Source organism: Physcomitrium patens, chromosome 1 (assembly GCF_059467195.1).
Source record: "Physcomitrium patens ecotype Gransden chromosome 1, ASM5946719v1, whole genome shotgun sequence".
Taxonomy (NCBI): Eukaryota; Viridiplantae; Streptophyta; class Bryopsida; order Funariales; family Funariaceae; genus Physcomitrium; species Physcomitrium patens.
The window spans coordinates 23,111,305-23,130,720 of NC_143410.1; the positions used below are offsets into that span (position 1 = coordinate 23,111,305).

The 19,416-nt window shown below is 40.8% G+C and overlaps 4 protein-coding genes across 5 annotated transcripts; 3 read left to right on the top strand and 1 right to left on the bottom strand.

Moving 5' to 3' along the window:
• The first annotated feature begins 481 nt into the window (after positions 1 to 481).
• Positions 482 to 8,581, top strand: LOC112281735 (DNA-directed RNA polymerase II subunit RPB1). Of its 2 annotated transcripts, XM_024518579.3 has the most exons (11): positions 482 to 813; positions 1,229 to 1,492; positions 1,686 to 2,315; positions 2,597 to 2,817; positions 2,922 to 3,063; positions 3,260 to 3,595; positions 3,758 to 4,044; positions 4,257 to 7,511; positions 7,673 to 7,765; positions 7,881 to 7,934; positions 8,052 to 8,581. In XM_024518579.3, the coding sequence occupies exons 1-11, from the start codon at positions 730 to 732 to the stop codon at positions 8,146 to 8,148; spliced, it is 5,463 nt and encodes a 1,820-aa protein (XP_024374347.1). In that variant the 5' UTR covers positions 482 to 729; the 3' UTR covers positions 8,149 to 8,581. The 2 variants fall into 2 exon arrangements, with proteins under 2 accessions (XP_024374347.1, XP_024374356.1); XM_024518588.3 differs by lacking the exons at positions 482 to 813; positions 1,229 to 1,492 and having other exon boundaries at positions 2,253 to 2,391.
• Positions 8,582 to 9,819: 1,238 nt separating this feature from the next.
• LOC112291862 (large ribosomal subunit protein eL36x) lies at positions 9,820 to 10,335 on the top strand. The gene has a single exon (XM_024539794.3). The coding sequence runs from the start codon at positions 9,879 to 9,881 to the stop codon at positions 10,209 to 10,211; it is 333 nt and encodes a 110-aa protein (XP_024395562.1). The 5' UTR covers positions 9,820 to 9,878; the 3' UTR covers positions 10,212 to 10,335.
• A 2,705-nt stretch (positions 10,336 to 13,040) lies between these two features.
• On the bottom strand, positions 13,041 to 14,876 carry LOC112289019 (prefoldin subunit 5). Its single transcript, XM_024533899.3, has 4 exons — positions 14,634 to 14,876; positions 13,889 to 13,992; positions 13,697 to 13,774; positions 13,041 to 13,567 (listed from the first exon to the last, which is right to left on the bottom strand). The coding sequence occupies exons 1-4, from the start codon at positions 14,818 to 14,820 to the stop codon at positions 13,478 to 13,480; spliced, it is 459 nt and encodes a 152-aa protein (XP_024389667.1). The 5' UTR covers positions 14,821 to 14,876; the 3' UTR covers positions 13,041 to 13,477.
• Positions 14,877 to 15,097: 221 nt separating this feature from the next.
• On the top strand, positions 15,098 to 19,214 carry LOC112289024 (actin-related protein 2/3 complex subunit 2A). Its single transcript, XM_024533914.3, has 9 exons — positions 15,098 to 15,462; positions 16,391 to 16,457; positions 16,745 to 16,952; positions 17,228 to 17,397; positions 17,570 to 17,647; positions 17,931 to 18,063; positions 18,205 to 18,296; positions 18,573 to 18,629; positions 18,835 to 19,214. The coding sequence occupies exons 1-9, from the start codon at positions 15,401 to 15,403 to the stop codon at positions 18,910 to 18,912; spliced, it is 945 nt and encodes a 314-aa protein (XP_024389682.1). The 5' UTR covers positions 15,098 to 15,400; the 3' UTR covers positions 18,913 to 19,214.
• The last annotated feature ends 202 nt before the right edge of the window (positions 19,215 to 19,416 follow it).

Sequence of the window (19,416 nt, forward strand, 5' to 3'; positions counted from 1 at the left end):
TCTGTAGGGCACTGCATTAAATCTGGCGTAGGGAACGGTGTTCTCGGATCCTGTACCCATACCCTGCATGCATTTTGTTGCAGTATCTGTTATACGTACGACACTGTCACAGCGTTGAGCTACGGTCAAGAGAATTTACTTTTACTTTCTCGCAGGACTGCCCCATCTTACGAATACCTTGCACGTGCAATTCCGGGCGGGGTATTTATCCCATGGCCCACGTATCGTATTGGAAGCGGAGCCGGCAACTCTCAGGTTGAGATCCGGGTTTACCCGGTTCACTGATACTTATGTAATTGCCCACTTCTGTTATGTAATTGCCCACTTCTGAGTGGATTGAACTCATCGCCATTCCTTTGTGGGCGTCTAGTTCCCGCCCTTCGTGGAAGCTGGACTAGCACTGTGGTCCTCAAGCCCCTCCCATCCCCCGCTTGTCCATATATTCTACTTTTGGGGTTCGGCGGAGGTTGATGATCTTCCTTCCCCTCGGCACTCACCGTTGGTTTGGTCTCCCGTTTCTCGCACCTTAACAATCAGAAAACATCTGGTTCGCCACCCTAACTAGAGCAACTTCCGCCATCTTCTCTCTGATCCTTCGGAACCCGGCTCAGATCTGACCTCAATGGAATAGGGTTTGGTGCAAGCGCTGCGTCTCGGTGTGCATACGAGAGCAGGCGTCAGTCTTTCGAGTCCAACCAGCGGCAACAGAGGCAGCGAAAGCGCGCCGCCATGGACCAGCGGTTTGCCTTTTCTCCTGCCGACTTGGCTCGTGTCAAGACTGTGCAGTTTGGTATCATCAGCCCAGATGAAATTGTGAGTTCTAAAGAACATGGGCTCATTTCATGGTTTTGCATTCATGAAAGTGCATTTGCAAGTAGGTATGATGCACTGCAGATTTGATGCTGCGGGACGTAAATTGCTAGCATTGCTTTTCAACCTAATTATGCCATCCTTTCGCTTTCAACATTAAGCCGGGCATGATAATTAAGTATTGATTCGGAAATCTGAATACGGCATGACTTATGGAATATTCAGCAACTCAGCTGCGGTAACGTTCAGCTTGGATGCCATTGACTTGTGTCCTGCTTTTCTTCCACCTCTGATCCAACCAAATGAAACTCGTTGCTTGTTTAGGGTTTAAATGATATCGTTAGTAGTAAGGATCAGATGAAGTGGGCTGTTTTCACATTATAACTTACTGATTAGCCTCGTTTGCATTTTGCTACAGCGCCAAATGTCAGTGTGCTTAATAGAGAGCAGCGAGACTTATGACAGGGGTAAGCCCAAGATGGGGGGCCTCAGTGACCCGCGGCTGGGCACGATTGACCGACATACCAAATGTGAGACATGTGCTGGTAGCATGGCGGAATGTCCTGGTCATTTTGGTCATCTGGAGCTCGCGAAACCCATGTTTCATATTGGTTTCTTGAAGACTGTTCTTTCCATCCTGCGGTGTGTCTGCCACAACTGTTCGCGGTGTCTTGCAGATGAGGTTGGTTTCAAATTCTCATTTTCCTGCTGGATTTTGCTTCATGATCCACGAAGCTGACGTTACTGTGCAGAAGTAAGGAGGTATGTGAAAGGGTACAATTAGACCAGCGTTGGCAGGCTGGTGAGGAGGTGTGGATATGATATTGAGTGAGTCGCTTTAGCAGTATTCATAAACCCGAATTTTAACTGTGCAGGAAGATCATCGATTTAAGCAAGCAAGGAAAGTTCGCAATCCGAAGCACAGGTTGAAGAAAGTACTGGATTGCTGTAAAAGCAAAACAAAGTGTGATGCAGGCGACGAGCTTGACGAAAATGATACGCGTTATGGTGAAGAAACTGAGAAAAAGAAGTCTCACGGAGGTTGCGGTGCGCAGCAGCCCAAGACGACCATAGATGGTATGAAGCTTGTGGCCGAATTCAAAGCTAGTCGGAAAAAGGGTGACGAACAGGACCAGCATATGCCGGAACCTGTGGAACGTAAACAGCAACTTACTGCCGAAAAGGTTTTGAGTATTCTGAAGAGAATAAGCGACGAGGATTGTGCTATTTTGGGTCTCAATCCAAAGTTTGCCCGACCGGATTGGATGATCTTACAAGCGCTTCCCATTCCACCACCTCCAGTGCGTCCTTCTGTTATGATGGACAGTTCTGCTCGCAGTGAGGACGATCTCACCCATCAGTTGGCTATGATCATTCGGCACAATAACAACTTGAAGAAGCAGGAGCAAAATGGGGCACCTACTCATATCATTAATGAGTTTGCCCAGCTTTTGCAATTTCATATAGCAACATACTTCGACAACGATCTCCCAGGACAACCAAGGGTGTGCAATTTTCTGCTTGCTCTTGCCTGCTGTCTTTACTGAGCTCTTAGGTTGTGAGCTCTTAAACGTGCTCAAGGTGTTGTACCTATGTTTTACCCATGCCAGTTGTTCCAAAATAGTGTCTCGATTTTACTTGATTGTTTCTTTAGACCGTCGTTTATGTCATAAAGAAATTTTGAAGTGTCTCTTTGATTGTTTAAGGCGTTGATCAAAGTTACTTGTGTTTGTGCTGAGTGCGGTTGGTTTCAATATTTAAATGTGCTATATTTCACATATGACAGGCTACTCAAAGGTCCGGGCGTCCTATAAAATCAATCTGTGCACGCTTGAAGGCGAAAGAGGGTCGTATTCGTGGAAATTTGATGGGAAAACGTGTGGACTTTTCTGCACGTACCGTGATCACCCCAGATCCTAATATAAATATTGATGAATTAGGAGTACCTTGGAGTATCGCTCTAAATTTAACATATCCAGAAACTGTAACTCCTTACAATATGGAGAGGTGAGCTTCATGTAGTGGATTACACTTTCAGGCATATTTGAACAACAATAGTTTCAGAAGTTTTTATCTTGTGCCTGAACAGATTCTTGGTTGATGTTCAATAGGCTGAAAGAGCTTGTAGAGTACGGGCCTCACCCGCCTCCTGGAAAGACTGGCGCAAAGTACATCATCAGAGAGGATGGTCAACGTCTAGATCTTCGTTTCTTGAAAAGGAGCAGCGATCGGCATTTGGAGCTTGGCTACAAGGTACATTTCCCATTGAAACTTTTGGAACACTTGCATGAAGACTTCCTTTGTGCCTGACCTTGTCCAGTTCCATTCATAGAACTAGTCGTATTTTGCACTGTGCGCCAGTCTGACGTTTTCTAGAGAGTCTATTGAAGTGTTGACAGCAGGACAACTGTTGATCATAGCTCTCCTGACCGCGTTTTGCTTGTTGCAGGTAGAAAGGCATATGAATGATGGCGACTTCGTATTGTTCAATCGACAACCTAGTTTGCACAAGATGTCTATTATGGGACACCGTATTCGCATAATGCCTTATTCAACTTTTCGACTAAATCTGTCCGTGACCTCACCATACAATGCTGATTTCGACGGTGATGAAATGAACATGCATGTACCTCAGTCTTTTGAGACTCGAGCAGAAGTGTTGGAACTCATGATGGTTCCGAAGTGTGTCGTGTCTCCACAGTCAAACCGCCCAGTTATTGGAATTGTGCAAGACACACTCCTGGGATGTCGCAAAGTGACAAAGAGAGATACTTTTATAGAGAAGGTGATGCTCTTTCCTGGCTGATTTGGAAAATGTACATCATTTATTGGCCGTTTTCGTGTTTTTGCTCAGATAAAGGTCCTATGTCTTGACGATTTGTCAGACATTTTTTATTATGCTGTTTAATGAGTCTGAAAGGTTTTGTAAAATGGTGATTGTATGCAGGATGTGTTCTATAACATCCTCATGTGGTGGGAGGAGTTTGCTGGCAAGATACCTATTCCCACAATTTTGAAGCCACGCCCTCTCTGGACAGGGAAACAGATTTTTACTCTGATCATTCCAAAGCAAATCAATTTGATGCGCCAGGCATTTTGGCATCCTGATTCAGAAGTGGGTGATCTTTCGCCCGGTGACACGCAGGTGCGAATCGAAAAGGGAGAGGTGGTGGCTGGTACGCTCTGTAAGAAGACTTTGGGCACAGGACAAGGCAGTCTTATTCATGTCATTTGGTATGTGTAATATTCACATAAATATTTTCAATGATTCTTTTTAATAACCCAACAAAGTAAAATGTCAGCTATTCAGAATTCGTTGCATGTTTATTTGATAACCGTCTTGTTTGTGCTTCGTCTTGACTTAATGAATGGCCATGATCCTAGTGTGATATACTTTATCAGTTAAGAGCATGGGTGGTTCTAATTTCTGTCTGGAATTTTAACAGGGAGGAAGTTGGGCCTGATGCCGCTCGGAAGTTTTTGGGGCACACTCAGTGGCTAGTAAACTACTGGCTTTTACAGCAAGGTTTTAGTATAGGTATCGGAGATACAATTGCGGACGCAGCAACTATGGAGAAAATTAATGAAACCATTTCGATAGCTAAAAACGATGTGAAGGATCTTATTAAAATGGCTCAGGACAAGCAACTTGAAGCACAACCTGGTAGGACCATGAAAGAATCTTTCGAGAACAGAGTCAATGGCGTCTTAAATAAGGCCCGTGATGAAGCTGGAGCCAGTGCCCAACGCAGTCTTTCTGAGAGCAACAACTTGAAGGCCATGGTTACAGCTGGGTCAAAGGGTACATTCATCAATATTTCTCAGATGACTGCTTGTGTGGGGCAGCAGAATGTTGAAGGGAAGCGAATTCCATACGGCTTTGTAGATCGTACACTGCCACATTTTACAAAGGACGACTATGGGCCAGAGAGTCGTGGATTTGTAGAAAATTCATATTTGCGAGGATTGACACCCCAGGAATTTTTCTTCCATGCTATGGGAGGTCGTGAGGGTCTTATTGATACTGCTGTGAAAACTTCGGAGACTGGTTATATTCAAAGGCGGCTGGTGAAGGCTATGGAAGATGTTATGGTCAAGTATGATGGGACAGTGCGCAATTCTCTTGGAGATGTAATCCAGTTTCTGTATGGAGAGGATGGAATGGACTCGGTGTGGATTGAGTCGCAAAAATTAGACTCACTGAAAATGAAGAAGGCTGAGTTTAACAGGGTGTATAAGTTTGAAATTGATAGAGATGATTGGTCACCTGATTACATGTCGACGGAAGCTGCAGAAGACATAAAAACAATTCAAGAAATCAGAAATGTGTTTGATGCAGAAGTATCCAAACTCGAAGCTGACCGTAGGCAAATGGGTTTAGAGATTGCCCCTACTGGGGAAGCTAATTGGCCCCTTCCTGTCAATCTGAAACGACTCATCTGGAATGCACAGAAAATCTTTAAAGTGGATTTCCGTAAGCCATCAGATATGCATCCAATGGAAATTGTGGAGGCAGTGGACAAGTTGCAAGAGAGGCTTAGAGTTGTACCAGGGGATGATCAGATATCCATGGAAGCGCAAAGAAATGCTACTCTATTTTTTGGCTGTCTTTTGCGCAGTACTCTTGCTAGCAAGAGGGTTCTCAAGGACTATCGATTGACAAGAGAGGCATTCGATTGGGTCATTGGTGAAATAGAAACACGATTTCTCATGTCCCTTGTGGCGCCTGGAGAAATGATTGGCTGTGTTGCTGCTCAGTCAATTGGAGAACCTGCTACACAGATGACACTGAACACTTTCCATTTTGCTGGTGTGAGTGCCAAGAATGTGACCTTGGGTGTACCTCGTTTACGTGAGATCATCAATGTTGCAAAGAAGACTAAGACTCCGTCGCTGACAGTATTTCTAAAACCTGGGATAAACAAAGAGAAAGAAAAGGCCAAAAATGTTCAGTGTGCTTTGGAATATACTACTCTTCGCTCTGTCACCCAGGCGACCGAGATTTGGTATGATCCAGAACCAATGAGTACATTGATAGAGGAGGATGTGGAGTTTGTGAGGTCGTACTATGAAATGCCGGATGAAGATGTGGCCCCTGAAAAAATTTCACCTTGGCTGCTACGTATCGAGTTAAACCGCGAGATGATGGTGGACAAGAAGCTGAGCATGGCTGATATTGCAGAGAAGATCAATCTTGAATTTGATGATGATTTGACGTGTATTTTCAATGATGACAATGCTGAGAAGCTCATACTTCGTATTCGAATTATGAATGACGAAGCGCCCAAGGGAGAGGCCACTGAACAATCTGAAGATGACGTCTTCCTGAAAAAGATAGAGAGTAACATGCTTACAGAGATGGCACTGCGAGGAATACCTGATATTCGGAAGGTGTTTATCAAGGAAGACAAGAAGAATCGGTTTGATGAAAATGTGGCCTTCGAGCCGGAGAAAGAATGGATCCTTGACACAGAGGGTGTGAATATGCTTGCGGTAATGTGTCACGAGGACGTAGATGCGTCTCGAACCTTAAGTAACCACTTAATAGAGGTTATTGAGGTCCTGGGTATCGAAGCAGTTCGAAATGCTCTCTTGAAGGAGTTGCGTGATGTCATCTCCTTCGATGGTTCATACGTGAATTACAGGCATCTCGCTATTCTTTGCGATGTAATGACATACCGTGGTCACTTGATGGCAATCACGCGCCATGGTATCAATAGAAACGATACAGGGCCAATGATGCGGTGTTCATTTGAAGAAACAGTGGATATCTTACTGGATGCTGCGGTATATGCGGAGGCAGACCACCTGAAAGGAGTCACTGAAAATATTATGCTTGGTCAATTGGCGCCAATCGGGACTGGTGATTTCGGGTTGCACCTCAATGAGAATATGCTTCAACATGCTATTGAGTTGCAGTTGCCCAGCTTCGAAGGAACTGACTATGGCATGACCCCATCACGATCTCCAATGATCGGAACACCACACAACGAGGGGATGATGTCACCTAGTTATCTTCTCAGTCCAAGCCTGCGAGCTTCTCCATTGTCAGAAGCGCAATTTTCTCCATATGTTGGGAGTATGCCCTTCTCGCCTTCATCTCCAGGCTATAGCCCTTCTTCCCCTGGATATAGTCCATTGTCTCCAGGTTACAGCCCCACGTCACCTGGTTACAGTCCTACCTCACCTGGTTATAGTCCAACGTCTCCAGGTTATAGCCCAACATCACCTTCATACAGCCCGACTTCTCCTGGATACAGTCCTACATCACCTGGATATTCCCCTACTAGTCCATCTTACTCTCCCACATCTCCAAGCTATGCCCCCACCTCACCTAGCTACAGCCCAACCTCACCTAGCTACAGTCCGACGTCGCCTAGCTACAGTCCCACTTCCCCAAGCTACAGTCCTACATCTCCTGCTTATAGTCCCAGTTCTCCAGCTTATAGTCCTACCTCGCCCTCTTATGCTCCATCCTCACCTGCGTACAGTCCTACTTCTCCTAGTTACAGCCCTACATCTCCTAGTTATAGTCCTACGTCTCCTGGATACTCACCGACTTCTCCAAGTTACAGTCCAACCTCACCCAGTTACAGCCCAACTTCACCTAGCTATAGTCCCACATCCCCTGCTTACTCCCCGAGCAGTCCTCGTTATTCTCCTTCTAGTCCCTCGTACAGCCCAACTTCTCCAAGTTACAGGTGCGCCTCCATTCCTAATACTCTGGTTTGTGATGTATGTTGACTCATGATATCACTTAGTTCAAAGTGTCATTAGAACGGGTCAACATGTTCAATTTTTTTGACTTGTTGCAACGTGTGAAGTATTCTGAACTTGAAAGGAATTGCAATGTTGGATGCAGTCCTACGTCACCATCTTACTCTCCGTCGTCCCCTTCATATTTGCCCACTAGCCCTGCGTACACTCCAGGATCACATTCGTACTCTCCAACAAGGTTCGCAGGCAACCATTTTACCAAATTCATTTCAATTAATCCTAATTTTGTTGAGACTTCTTCTCCAACTTATATATGGAGTGTTTGTACTGAGCTCTCCTTTTTATCCTTGCAGTCCTGCATATACCCCTGGAAGTCCTGCCTACAGCCCTACTTCCCCAAATTACAGGTATGGCGTTTTTTGATGTTATAAAAGGTTCGAATTGAATTCTGACACGTTGCTTTCCAACCGTCAATGTTTCTTACCTGAAACTAAGAAAACTTTGTCCGAGTTTATATCATGCAGTGCTGGCGGTGGTTATTCTCCATCAGCTCCAGGCTATTCTCCCTCACAGAATCAATATACTCCGATGTATAGTAAAGATGACAGCAATAGTACATAAGTACTGATCAAGTGCAATCAGCCAAGTGCGATAGTGGTTAATAGTGCTGTCTTTTTCCGACTCTTTTGTGACCATGCACCATTCACCATGTAGCCTCTGGAGATCCAGGATGGAGCTTCTAAGCCTGAATTTACTACAACTTAAATTTATTGTCGCAGTACACTGTAAGGGATTACAGGGATTGGAAAGGAGATTTTAGGAATAATTTGCGTACCTTGATGATGTTACTACAGCAATATCTTATCTCAACAGTATATGGCAGGCAGTCCGAGTACGTTAGCGGTAGGATTTTGAGGGCAGGATTACCCTGACAAAACTTTGAAGGGGAATATACCTGTGGTTGATGCATAAGCGAGAAAGTAATCTATTGATTTTGTATATGTTATATTCAAACCACATTTCATTATCATTCAAACGTTTATATTGAAGGTTACATTTCACTCTAGTCACATGAGAAACAATGGAACATAGCATCAACTTAATCATGTTAACATGCACAAAAATTCTAAAGGATCAAGTACAGGAAATTTGGGCAATTGATATGTTACTCTGGACAACTTGTACAGTTACAGTTGTATGGTATGCCATCAATTTACGGTGGTTGCAACTTGTATATTAATTGTGTGATGTCAGCCAATGTTTGGACATTTACATGGATAAAAACATAATGTCAAGTATGAATTATTCATGTGTGTATACATTATATTAATACAATATATTCATAATACAATATCATGTATTAAAAGAACTATTATATTAATATATTGTGGTTGCAAAATGATTCTTAAAAGAACTTAAATTTAAATTCCTTTTTTAAAAAGATTATTTGTAGAAAAAAATTGATCATTCATCTTTCAAAGATCATTCTAAGTGTATAATAATACTTAATCTAAAATTAATTTAAGGGAATAATAAAGCAACCCACTCTACCTTAACCATCATTGCACCCATGTGGCCCCCATTCCTATTCCTAGCCATTCCTTGTTTCCAACTGTTGCTAAGGATGGGGGGGTTGGGAACATTAAGAATAGGGACAATGGTTGGAAATAGGGGAATGGTTGGGAACAAGGGAATGGTTTGGAAAGAGGATAAAGTTGAAAGGATACAATGATGGTTTAAACATGTGGGTTGATTTAGTAAAAAATTGGGACACTTTATAATTTCTCTTAATTTAATGTATATTTTATCATTTTTGAAATTATATAACATTTTCAGAATGAAAAATCTTAAATTTAAAAAATAGTTAAATGACTTATTGTTTTATCAAAATTTTAAAGTAAGATTGGAGTATCATATTAAATAATAAATATTCCACGTTATATAATCATCAATGAAACAAAATCCACCTTAATTTTCTATATAGGAAAAACGAAATATCATGTCACGACTATGATGCGATTCTCCCCCAAAAAAATCAAAGATGATTTGAAAATCAATTTCCAAGAAGATTGAACGGAATTGTGATATTATCACATGTGGAAGGAGGGCTGGGCAGCAGCCCGTTCTGGCACCGGTCAGACGGGCAGCCACATCGAAAGAAGGGAGACAAACATTTATCCAATAAATGAATGAATACTTTCGTCCACCTGGTTGGGGGGCGGGGGTGGGTGGGAAGGGCTTTGGCAGAACACAAAGGTTAGGGCTGAGCCAGGAGAAGCCCTTTCGGAACAGGCTTGCGATCTCGGAGCCCCCCTCGAGCTGAGAGTCCAGACACCGCAGTCAGTCGCAGCATGGCTCCATCCGTGGTGAGCAACGGCATCGCCGTCGGTCTGCACAGGGGCCACCAAGTTACCAAGCGCGACATCGCCAAGCGTCCCTCCGCCAGCAAGGGCAAGCTCGGCAAGCGCACCAGTCTCGTCCGCAACCTCATCCGCGAGGTCGCTGGATTCGCTCCCTACGAGAAGCGTATTACTGAGTTGTTGAAGGTAGGCAAGGACAAGCGTGCTCTCAAGGTCGCCAAGAGGAAGCTTGGTACCCACTTGCGTGCCAAGCGCAAGAGGGAGGAGATGACCACTGTGTTGCGCAAGATGCGCGCTGGTGGTCACGCCGAGAAGAAGAAGTAAGGGCAGTTTGCGTTTCGGAGATTAGGGTTAGTCATTGGGACTTTTGGACTGAGGGTGGAGATCTTTTGTTGAAACTTATTTTGGCCGTGCGCTAGTGCTGCAATAGAATAAACAGCTTCTGTCATGATGTAGCTTTCGCCCTCTTGGTACCTATTGTTGGTGTTTCAAACCTCTGGCCAAGCCTTACCTGCTGATGATTCTTTCACTTTTTCTGGTTTTGTATGTGAGTTGTATGTACGTGTTCACTTTAAACCTCTACACAGGCAAACTTTTGTCTGATGAAGTAGAAATGGAACTAGTGAAGGAGTAGAATTGCTTTGTACAATTTCGATGCATGGCAAAAATTCTTTTGGAAATCTAGTTAAAAGTTTCGATTTTGCTCTATAGAACTGTATTACTATGTTGCACTCAATGCTGTTTTGGAGAAAATCGATGGCTTTCATGGTTGGAAGAACTAAAATTCATTGAGCCTCAACATGCGTGAAGACATTTGATTTTTCCTCTTGTTTCAATTTAACGTACCTGAAATTTGCTGCTGTTAATTTTTGATGCTGTGGCATGAAGGACAAATTTGTTATCAAACTCCTTTTCTGTGTCTGTTTAGTTAGTAAGTACAACTATTCTCAATGATAAAGAAGGCGTACACATGCATATACATACGAGTAATGTCATGATGCCTCTATTCACTCTTCATCACATTTTTGAGGTTTGTCTCATTCAATTTATATTTTTATTGAAGTTCTTGTTTGCACTGTTTACCTATACATTATCAGCTCTTTGTAAGTCCGTCATTTCAACAGATTGCAATCCTATTAGTTGTGGCAAGGGAAAATGAAGGGGAAAAGGACCTTCAGAAAGTGTGAATTACCTTTAGATGTAAGGAGGTTTCAGTATGAACATCAAAAAGATACAAAAAAGGAAAATTTATTTCCCAAACAATTTATTTCTTCTTGTGTTTTCCATTAGTTTCCTATGAACAATGTACAATGTTTCTATACACACCCTAAATTGCTATATGCAAACCCAGGAAAATAGAGACCTTTGGTTGGCAATTGACAAGAACAAGGAGGTCCTAGACTCATGGTAAGAAAGAGGGGTAGGAAGTTATTTTCAAATCCATTTGTAGGAGATAAGCAAAGCAGCCAATTAGAGACTTAAAGTGTGCATGTAGACATAATAGGTGTGTCAAAAGCAATTTGAGGTGTGCATGTAGCTGGAGTCTATTTAGAAAATTAGTACAACCATCAATTAGTTAGAGTTATCAAAAATATAAAATAAGTGAGAAGATTTTGCAAAAAAAACTCCACACATTATTTGATATCATAATACAAATAAAAGGTAACACATTGCTAATCTTGTTCTACATTAGATATTTTGTGTATATATATATATATATATATATATATATTAATATGAGCATTGTTAAAATATCTCTTGAAAGAATACTTTGTTAATTAATTTTTAAATATATTTTTTCATGGAATTTTTTTAAAATTTTATTTTGAAGACAGTCATGTTTTTACTTGCCTTATTATATTTTGTAGTATGTCTTAGATTATTATTACTTTTTTCTACAATCATAACAATTAACATTATTAGATAGTAATAATGATGGCAATAAATATGTTATTAAAATACATATAATTTAATTATATACCATGTTGCCATAAATAATACATGGCATATAAATTATTTTTGTTTACACTTAAAAACCAAATCATGGATATTTCTAGGTTTACTTATAATTTATTTTTTTATCTTTGAATTTGCACTCAAATAAACCATTTTTGGTCCATTATTTTTTATTAACTTTAAATTCCTTGGTTTAAATTTTATGTACAAAATAGTCCTCAAATATATTCATAAAAAACATCTTTAAATGCTCTTAAATGTACTAAATTATATATATACTTTCTTGTTTCTCTTTGATAAAAAAACCAAAAACTATCCAAGTAATACATATTATTAATGAAGTTCAATTTGCTATCTACTTATGCAACCTTTGTTACTTTCTTGAATCCACTAGAATTATACATCAAATCATCTAAAAAGGTTATTTGGTTTGCAATCAATTAGGGATATCTATTATAAGTTTGGGTGCCATAAACAACATACATTTCAAATTGCATGTGCACACTCTTCTCTAAAATTGCCAACTTTGTCTTGATTAAGTGCTACATATTTGAATTCTTAAATGTATAACTAAAAATAATTTGTTCTTAAATTCGATTGCATATGTATAAACAAAAACTTGGTTATGAGACAAACATTTGCATATTTATATAATAGAACATGTAACCTAATTGTTTAGAAAAAAGCAAGTGTATACATATGTACATATGTTAATATTATATATATGTATATATATATATATATATATATATATATAGTATTAAAAAAATATGTTAAGGTGATAGTTATATTGTTGCTTATGCCATGCCTTTCTGCATTGTATATTGATAACATGTTTTAATATGTTCCTACCAAAATAAGTAAGAAACCCTAACCCCTAATATGCATAGTGTGGTAGGTTGATATTTTCGTATAATACTGATGCAATATATAATACTTACACAAGGTTATTTCTTATGACTATAGTCAAATCAGGGGCTGGATATGTTAGTAAAATTTTACACATATATTTTAGGGTTAGCTGAACAATATATGTGTTACGTCTTAAACCCTAAACCCTTGGCTTCAAAATTACCTGTGCGAGTTGCAATGGTGCTGAAGCCAGGTTTTGAAACCAGGAATAATGTAGAAGAAACCTTAACGCAACTTACCATTGAGGCAACTTCTGGTTCAGGAAGAAACCTTGCACACACAAAGGATCGAGAAATTTACATCCTTCAATATCTTATCATGGACGAAGTTTCACTCGCACCTCTTGAAGAAACCAACATGGTTAAGAGGAATGCGTCACTCATAAAGAGGTTAGTCAGCGTTACTCGAAACCGATGCACCGCAGAGAACTTCTGATTGATAAATACATACTTGTGACTGACCAGCTGACTGATGGGCTAATATGCACTGCCAGACATCTTTCTAACCTAATTGTTGCGGTAGCACTGCCCAATTTTGTTGCTACCGAAGCATTTCCTATTGCTGTACCATGGTTCAATGAAGTGTGCACTCCATTGATTTCGTGGAAGTAGAACTATCGTATCCATATGCCAGCTGCAGAATTTCGAACAGAAGACTTCAAACAGGCAAGTGTGAAGCTTTAAGGTTTCCTGTAAAAGTTTACAAAGAAGTATCCACAGTTTTCACGACCGTTGAGGAGATGACGGTTGCCGCATCTTAGCCTGCAAAACCATACTTATCTGCTCTGCCGCATTTTGCTTCCCACTTGCCACCTGCACATGACATTATATCACATTACGAATGAATTGTGGAGTTGACGGAACATGTTTTTCGCTGACGGTAGTGAATTAGGCACGACGCCTTAAAACCTGGTGTCTAAGATGTAATCAGATATGACTCACCTCCACTAGCTTTTGATGGTTTTCTTTCAAAAACTTTATTTTACGTTCACAGTAGTCCTTCCCCTCGGGCAAACTTTTCTGTCATCATGTGGGCGTTCATCAGGCAAACATCAACAGGTACGCAATATCCGCCATAAAAATTGAGATATGCTGCAGCAAAAGTGGTCCAATGATCAGAATCCTTGTACATACCTCGATAAAGTAGCCGGTACCTACATCTACCAACACGTGATCTGTATTTGCCAGCGTTCCCGATGCATACAACGAAGCTGTCAAGGGGACCAGCATTTTCTTTCCTGGAGACAAAACAAATCAACAGCACAGAAAGCCTCAGGGGTTGTGTAAATCTGTAGACTCAGGCTTGAAAACCAAAAAATCCTGCTAAAATTTTATAAGCCCTAACCTAATATAAAATATGTCACAAGTCCCCTCATGGGTTTTAGATTAGGTTATGCGGCAATCCATAAAATAGTCATGTCCACCATGACGAAGTATGATTTAAAGAATTTCCTAAAGCGGTTGATAAGCCATAGGGTGGCATCGTTCCTTGGCAACTGTACGATCAATATCGCAAGAACACTATTATATAATGACGTATGAATGCTTCTTCACTCAATTACGGATACACCCGAACAAGAATACTAACAACCTTACAAGACCTTCTTTCAAAGTGGCCGAGACAGCAATCAAGTCGCTCACATTCCACAGCAAGAAAGGATCGTTATCGAGAAACGGATAAATCTGAAGTGATACATGAGCCGAGATTTAAATATAATCCTCGGAGAGCAGGCAACCCTCGTACACGACTCCTAATCATCGACACTTCCTTCGTTCTTGCCCCTCAATAAGACCACAACAATACGAAAATACACATGCTGAACATGACATCATTCTGGAAACTCTAAAAAGAGCATCTACTGAGGAAGCAGTATCATACCAGCAGGCTGCGTGGAAAGCATATTGAGAGACTTGGAAGCCATTTCAAAGCGATTGGCGGCAGTCCGGATATTGTTCAAACTGTCCTGCAAAACCGAGACTTCCCCATCGACCTGCTCCTTCACTTGACGCAGCTGCTCCACGCTTAGCTTGCTGATCTCCTCTACCATTGCCGCCGGGGTCGCCATCGTGAGTACTGGTTCGGTCCTTGCTCCAACTCCCGCTCTTCTTCCAGAAACCACGAGAAATCTTTCTGCTCTCCACTCTCGCACACATTTGCACCTTGTTCAAGCGAGGATCTATACCCTCGCAAACTCATACCCGTACATTAACCCGGACAGAGTCAACTCAATATTGCTGGAAAAATCTAAAACCTCCGAAGAGATATCAATCTGTTTGTCGAATACGTGCCAACTCAATTAGGCGTTGTCCGGTTATCAATTGAGAGCTGCTGCCTTCGCCAACAGGGTCAGTTCTTCCAGTGAACACGGAAAATATGACAAGGAGTCGGGAAGCTAGACATCAGACCGAGAGCTTCCTGACAGCAGGTGCTAGACATCGACCGAGTGCGTTGCAGCGATTAGAGTAATTGACATTTTGCATTCTCCTCAGTAACTGCGCCTATAGGACTTACTTGGATTTCAAGGACGAGGGTTTGCAAGTGAACTGTGCCAGAGAGGGGATATAATAGATTGCATTTCGAGGATTAAAGGCCGGCACTAGAGGATTTGGTAGTGAATTGGAGAGAGGAGGATCGAAGCAGGGAAAATGATTCTGCTGGAAGGTCCATCGCGGGTCTTACAGCAAATATTTCAAAATCGCCTTCGAAAGTGAGAGTCTCCTACTTCTAACTTGTTTTCTTTTTCTGTAGTACGGTTCTGCTTAGGGCTTGTAGCAAGGCTAGCGAGGAATTAGATCCGTTCCACGAATCGGATTTATGAGTGAAAGACATTTTAGGAATTTATTTGGAAATGCGCTCTCGATTGGAGCTCCAAGATGTTTCTGAGATTATGATGAAATATTAGTTGGAGGTTTGGTCTCAGTTGTTCTAAGTCGGATTCGAGATCTTCTAATTGTATACGATCCCGGGTTGATGTTCAGTATTTGATTTCTTGATGTACTGCCAAAATGAAGATGGTTCTGGCACCTTCTTTTGTCACATTGGCTGCGAGTCGTGGATTGATGGCTCAATATTAGCTTCTCCTTAGATCTTCAGCACAATATCTTTGAAGCGGCTTGTCGCAAATTAACGGCATTGTCTTCTCTTTCATATGTTCGGACACTTTCTTAAATGTTTGATGACCATAGCATTAATTAGGGGTAATTAGTAGAATTGGATCTGTAAAGGATGCCGTTTGGTTCTGGCCATAATCACCGTGTATCTGGACTCACTAAAAGAAATTTTAAGACCCATTATCAATTTCTTAGTAGCAGAAATTGAAGATAGCAAGGTTCTTGTAATATTTTGAATAGAATTTGGAGCAGTCGCGTAGAGCAGTACATTCAAGTTTTATTCTGTACTCATTTAATTAACAAATAGAATTATTAATTTATTTTGTTCTTTATCTGTGGAGTTGGAACATCTCACTCTTACTGTGTACAGTGGAATTGAATGTAGAAATTAGGAGCGCACACTTTCATCGTAATACCAAAGTTTGAAGATACTTGTTTTGATTATCCTCACTGAGTGAAGTTTAGATCGCACATGTAAATCTTGTCATAAAACAAATTCATTGATGTTGTATGTTGTTTTTGTAGTACGGAGAAGTTAGCAGAGGTTGACTTCCATATCGTAGAGTTCGATGACATTCGATTTCACGTTCAGGTTTGAGAATATGTGTTTTTGGATTCAAGTCTTTGAAATGCAACTATACTTATTAAAATCTAGAGCCGAATGAACTTCATCTTTATTCAGGCAGATATTTAGAATCTTCAACACAAGATCGGTTGCAGTCAATTCCTTTGTTGTTCCTGTCCCTTTTGTTCACCTCCTAAAACCAATTTGTAATGATTTGAATATTTAGTCGAAGTCCTTGCCAAGATCAGTTCTGTAATTTTTTCTCTCAACCTGTTTAGGTTGTTTTATGTAAGTTGGAAGTAACTCGTATGCAGGGTTCAGAAAAGGATACTCAGCACATAACTATCTCAGTAGCAGTGCCCTCCCCTCCACCCGAAACCGTTTTTGACGGAGGCCTTCCTTCTGGTGCATTGGAGGCCGTGAGATCTGCATATGGAGCGTTTGTACAAGTCATTGAGCCCCCAGAGTCTGGGTTTCATCTCACCATTCAAGTGGATCTTACGAAAATCGCATCATCTGAAAGTGCTTGCTCCTCTTTCTGATGTTGAGTCTATATTGAAATATTAGTATTTGGATTGGTGAATCTTTTAGCTTAAACTCACCCAGAAGCAGACAATTGTTAACGATTTTATATCACAACCTAATGTCTGTATTGCCAAGAAATTTAAATTGCAAACTAGAAGAGATGAATATGCTCAGTTAATTTTCTTTTGTTCTTACATATAAAGTTCATAATCAACTAATCACTGTCGATTTTCTTGAGTATTCTTACGTTTGTGTATATCGAGATTGAGCAGCTGAAAGAATACAGCAGATAACAAAGATAGCTTCCTTGCGAACTGTTGTACTCGGGGCCCCACTTCGTCACATCCTCAAGCATTTAGGCAACAGATCGGTAGCTCCAGATGCTGATAATCTTGTTGCTTTAATGCATCGGCCTAGACAATCTTACTTTTTGATTCCACCAGTAAGTGCTTTCTCGTTGTTCAGGATGCACCAGTTGAAAATTTTAGAGACCAGTCTGGAAAAGTTGTATAGGATGGACCAGCTGTTTATAGCTAATATGGCGGTCTTTGAAGCAGAAAATTTTCACACCTCACGTTTTGCGCTGAAGTTACATCGTGTATTGAGGTTTGCAGCCTGGAAAAGTAACGGTTGTATTTCCTATGCGCTATAACGACAGTAACGATGTTGTTCTCGCGACATCATTCTTGCAGGTGAGTGTCAGGTTCTGTCGGATCAACGTACTCTTGACTTGTTAGTTAACAGAATGTTGTGTTACATTTGTCGAACTATTGTAATTGCTCTCGATAGTATGGCTTGTCCATATTTTTGAACCATATTGAAATTTGAGCAGATGAAAGAAATTAACAGCTTGCTGTTTTCCAAGTAATGTCACTTGAAGTTACCAGGGAATTTTTTTAATTGGTTTGCTCTCAACCAAAAAACCTTAACCTACGGTGCAGCCACCTTAACATTTGGACAGAGTGGTGTCGGCAGGAGTTTATGAAAGCAAGACGATCAGCAGGATTGAGTACAGCATCACCTTGCTTATGGGCACCCACTCCACCCCTTGCGCTTAAAGGAGCTCCAGCGCATGCTTTAGATGCGAACTGTGGTTTTGTATCTTTTGGTGCACCAGCCAGACCTTGGCTTGAAGCTTGAAAGCTCGTGTTGTACATAGAGCTTCATAACAGTCATACGTTTGTAATCAAAACTTGTGTCTACTGGAAAGTTTCTACCATTTCATTGATGAATCTTTGCTTTCTTGCAGTGATTTTTCCTCGTCATGTTGAGAGTGAGAAATTGGATAGAATTGTATGGAATTTGTCAACCTTCTATGCATACATCAGTTATCACATCAAGGTATGTTAAATTTTTTCGCTTTATGCAGTAGTTTGTGCTCTTCATGAAAAAATAATATGAACGTGCAGCATATGTTTTTTGCGACGGCCCCCTGAAGTGCGTATGCAATTTTCTTACGATTGTTTCCCCTGTCACTTGTTCTTGTTAGGATGGTAGTTAGGATTTTATGTGAGATGGCTTGTAATCGTGCCTGCGATTCTGTTCGGTCTTTTGGATAAAGAATTGAATGTTGGAATTATGATCCTAGTTCAAGCATGATATGCACCTTGCTTGCAGTGCTCGAAAGCATTTATGCATCCCCAGATGAGAAGACGGGTGAATACGCTTTCTCAGGTATGCCTGCTCATTTATCATTTATTTAAATTTATGTAATAATCCAATTGCCGGCTTTCTAAGATAATGCAGGGCAGATAATAGATGCTTTACGCCTTTATTGGGTGGATTCTTGGAATGTATTGTGATATATATAAGTGAACAGCACATTTTTTCTGTCTGAAATAACACTTATGTATCTTCATTGTGTCGTTATGTCTTTTAGCAATTGGATAAAACGAAGTTGGAAATTGAGAAGCAGAAGAAAATTGCTCAAGGTCGAAGCTTCAGACGACCTGTCTAATTACGCTCATTCCGTGTTAGGATTTGTGGTCATCTTACTGGATACGTTTGGTTATATGGTAATCGGTTTGGAGATAGATGATGGAAATCTCATGAAAGGCCTTGTCGGATTCCGAGCAGCTGCGGAAACCACCATTTCATGAATGAAGTTTTGATTAAGTACGTGTATTTAGAATGGAGAAATTACATGCTAAATGTTACGATTATAAATGGGTATGATATTAGCAAAGCATTGGTCATCATGTTTATTTAGATACGGAAAGTTTAAATTAATTCTAGTTTTATGACTGCGAGTGGAGCTTCTATTTTGTGTCTACCTACCATCAGTTTTGAATGTTAAATTTGATGTCCGTGAGGGTGTAATTAATCCAACGACCTTCGGCAACGTAAATAGCTTGGTACTCGATAAGAGCTCATTTTTCTAGTGGTTGTTTATCAACGTCATAAGCTGTAAGGAAAGTGCTCTTCGAGGTTATCGCAGTGCTCTTTGATAATGTCTACGTCA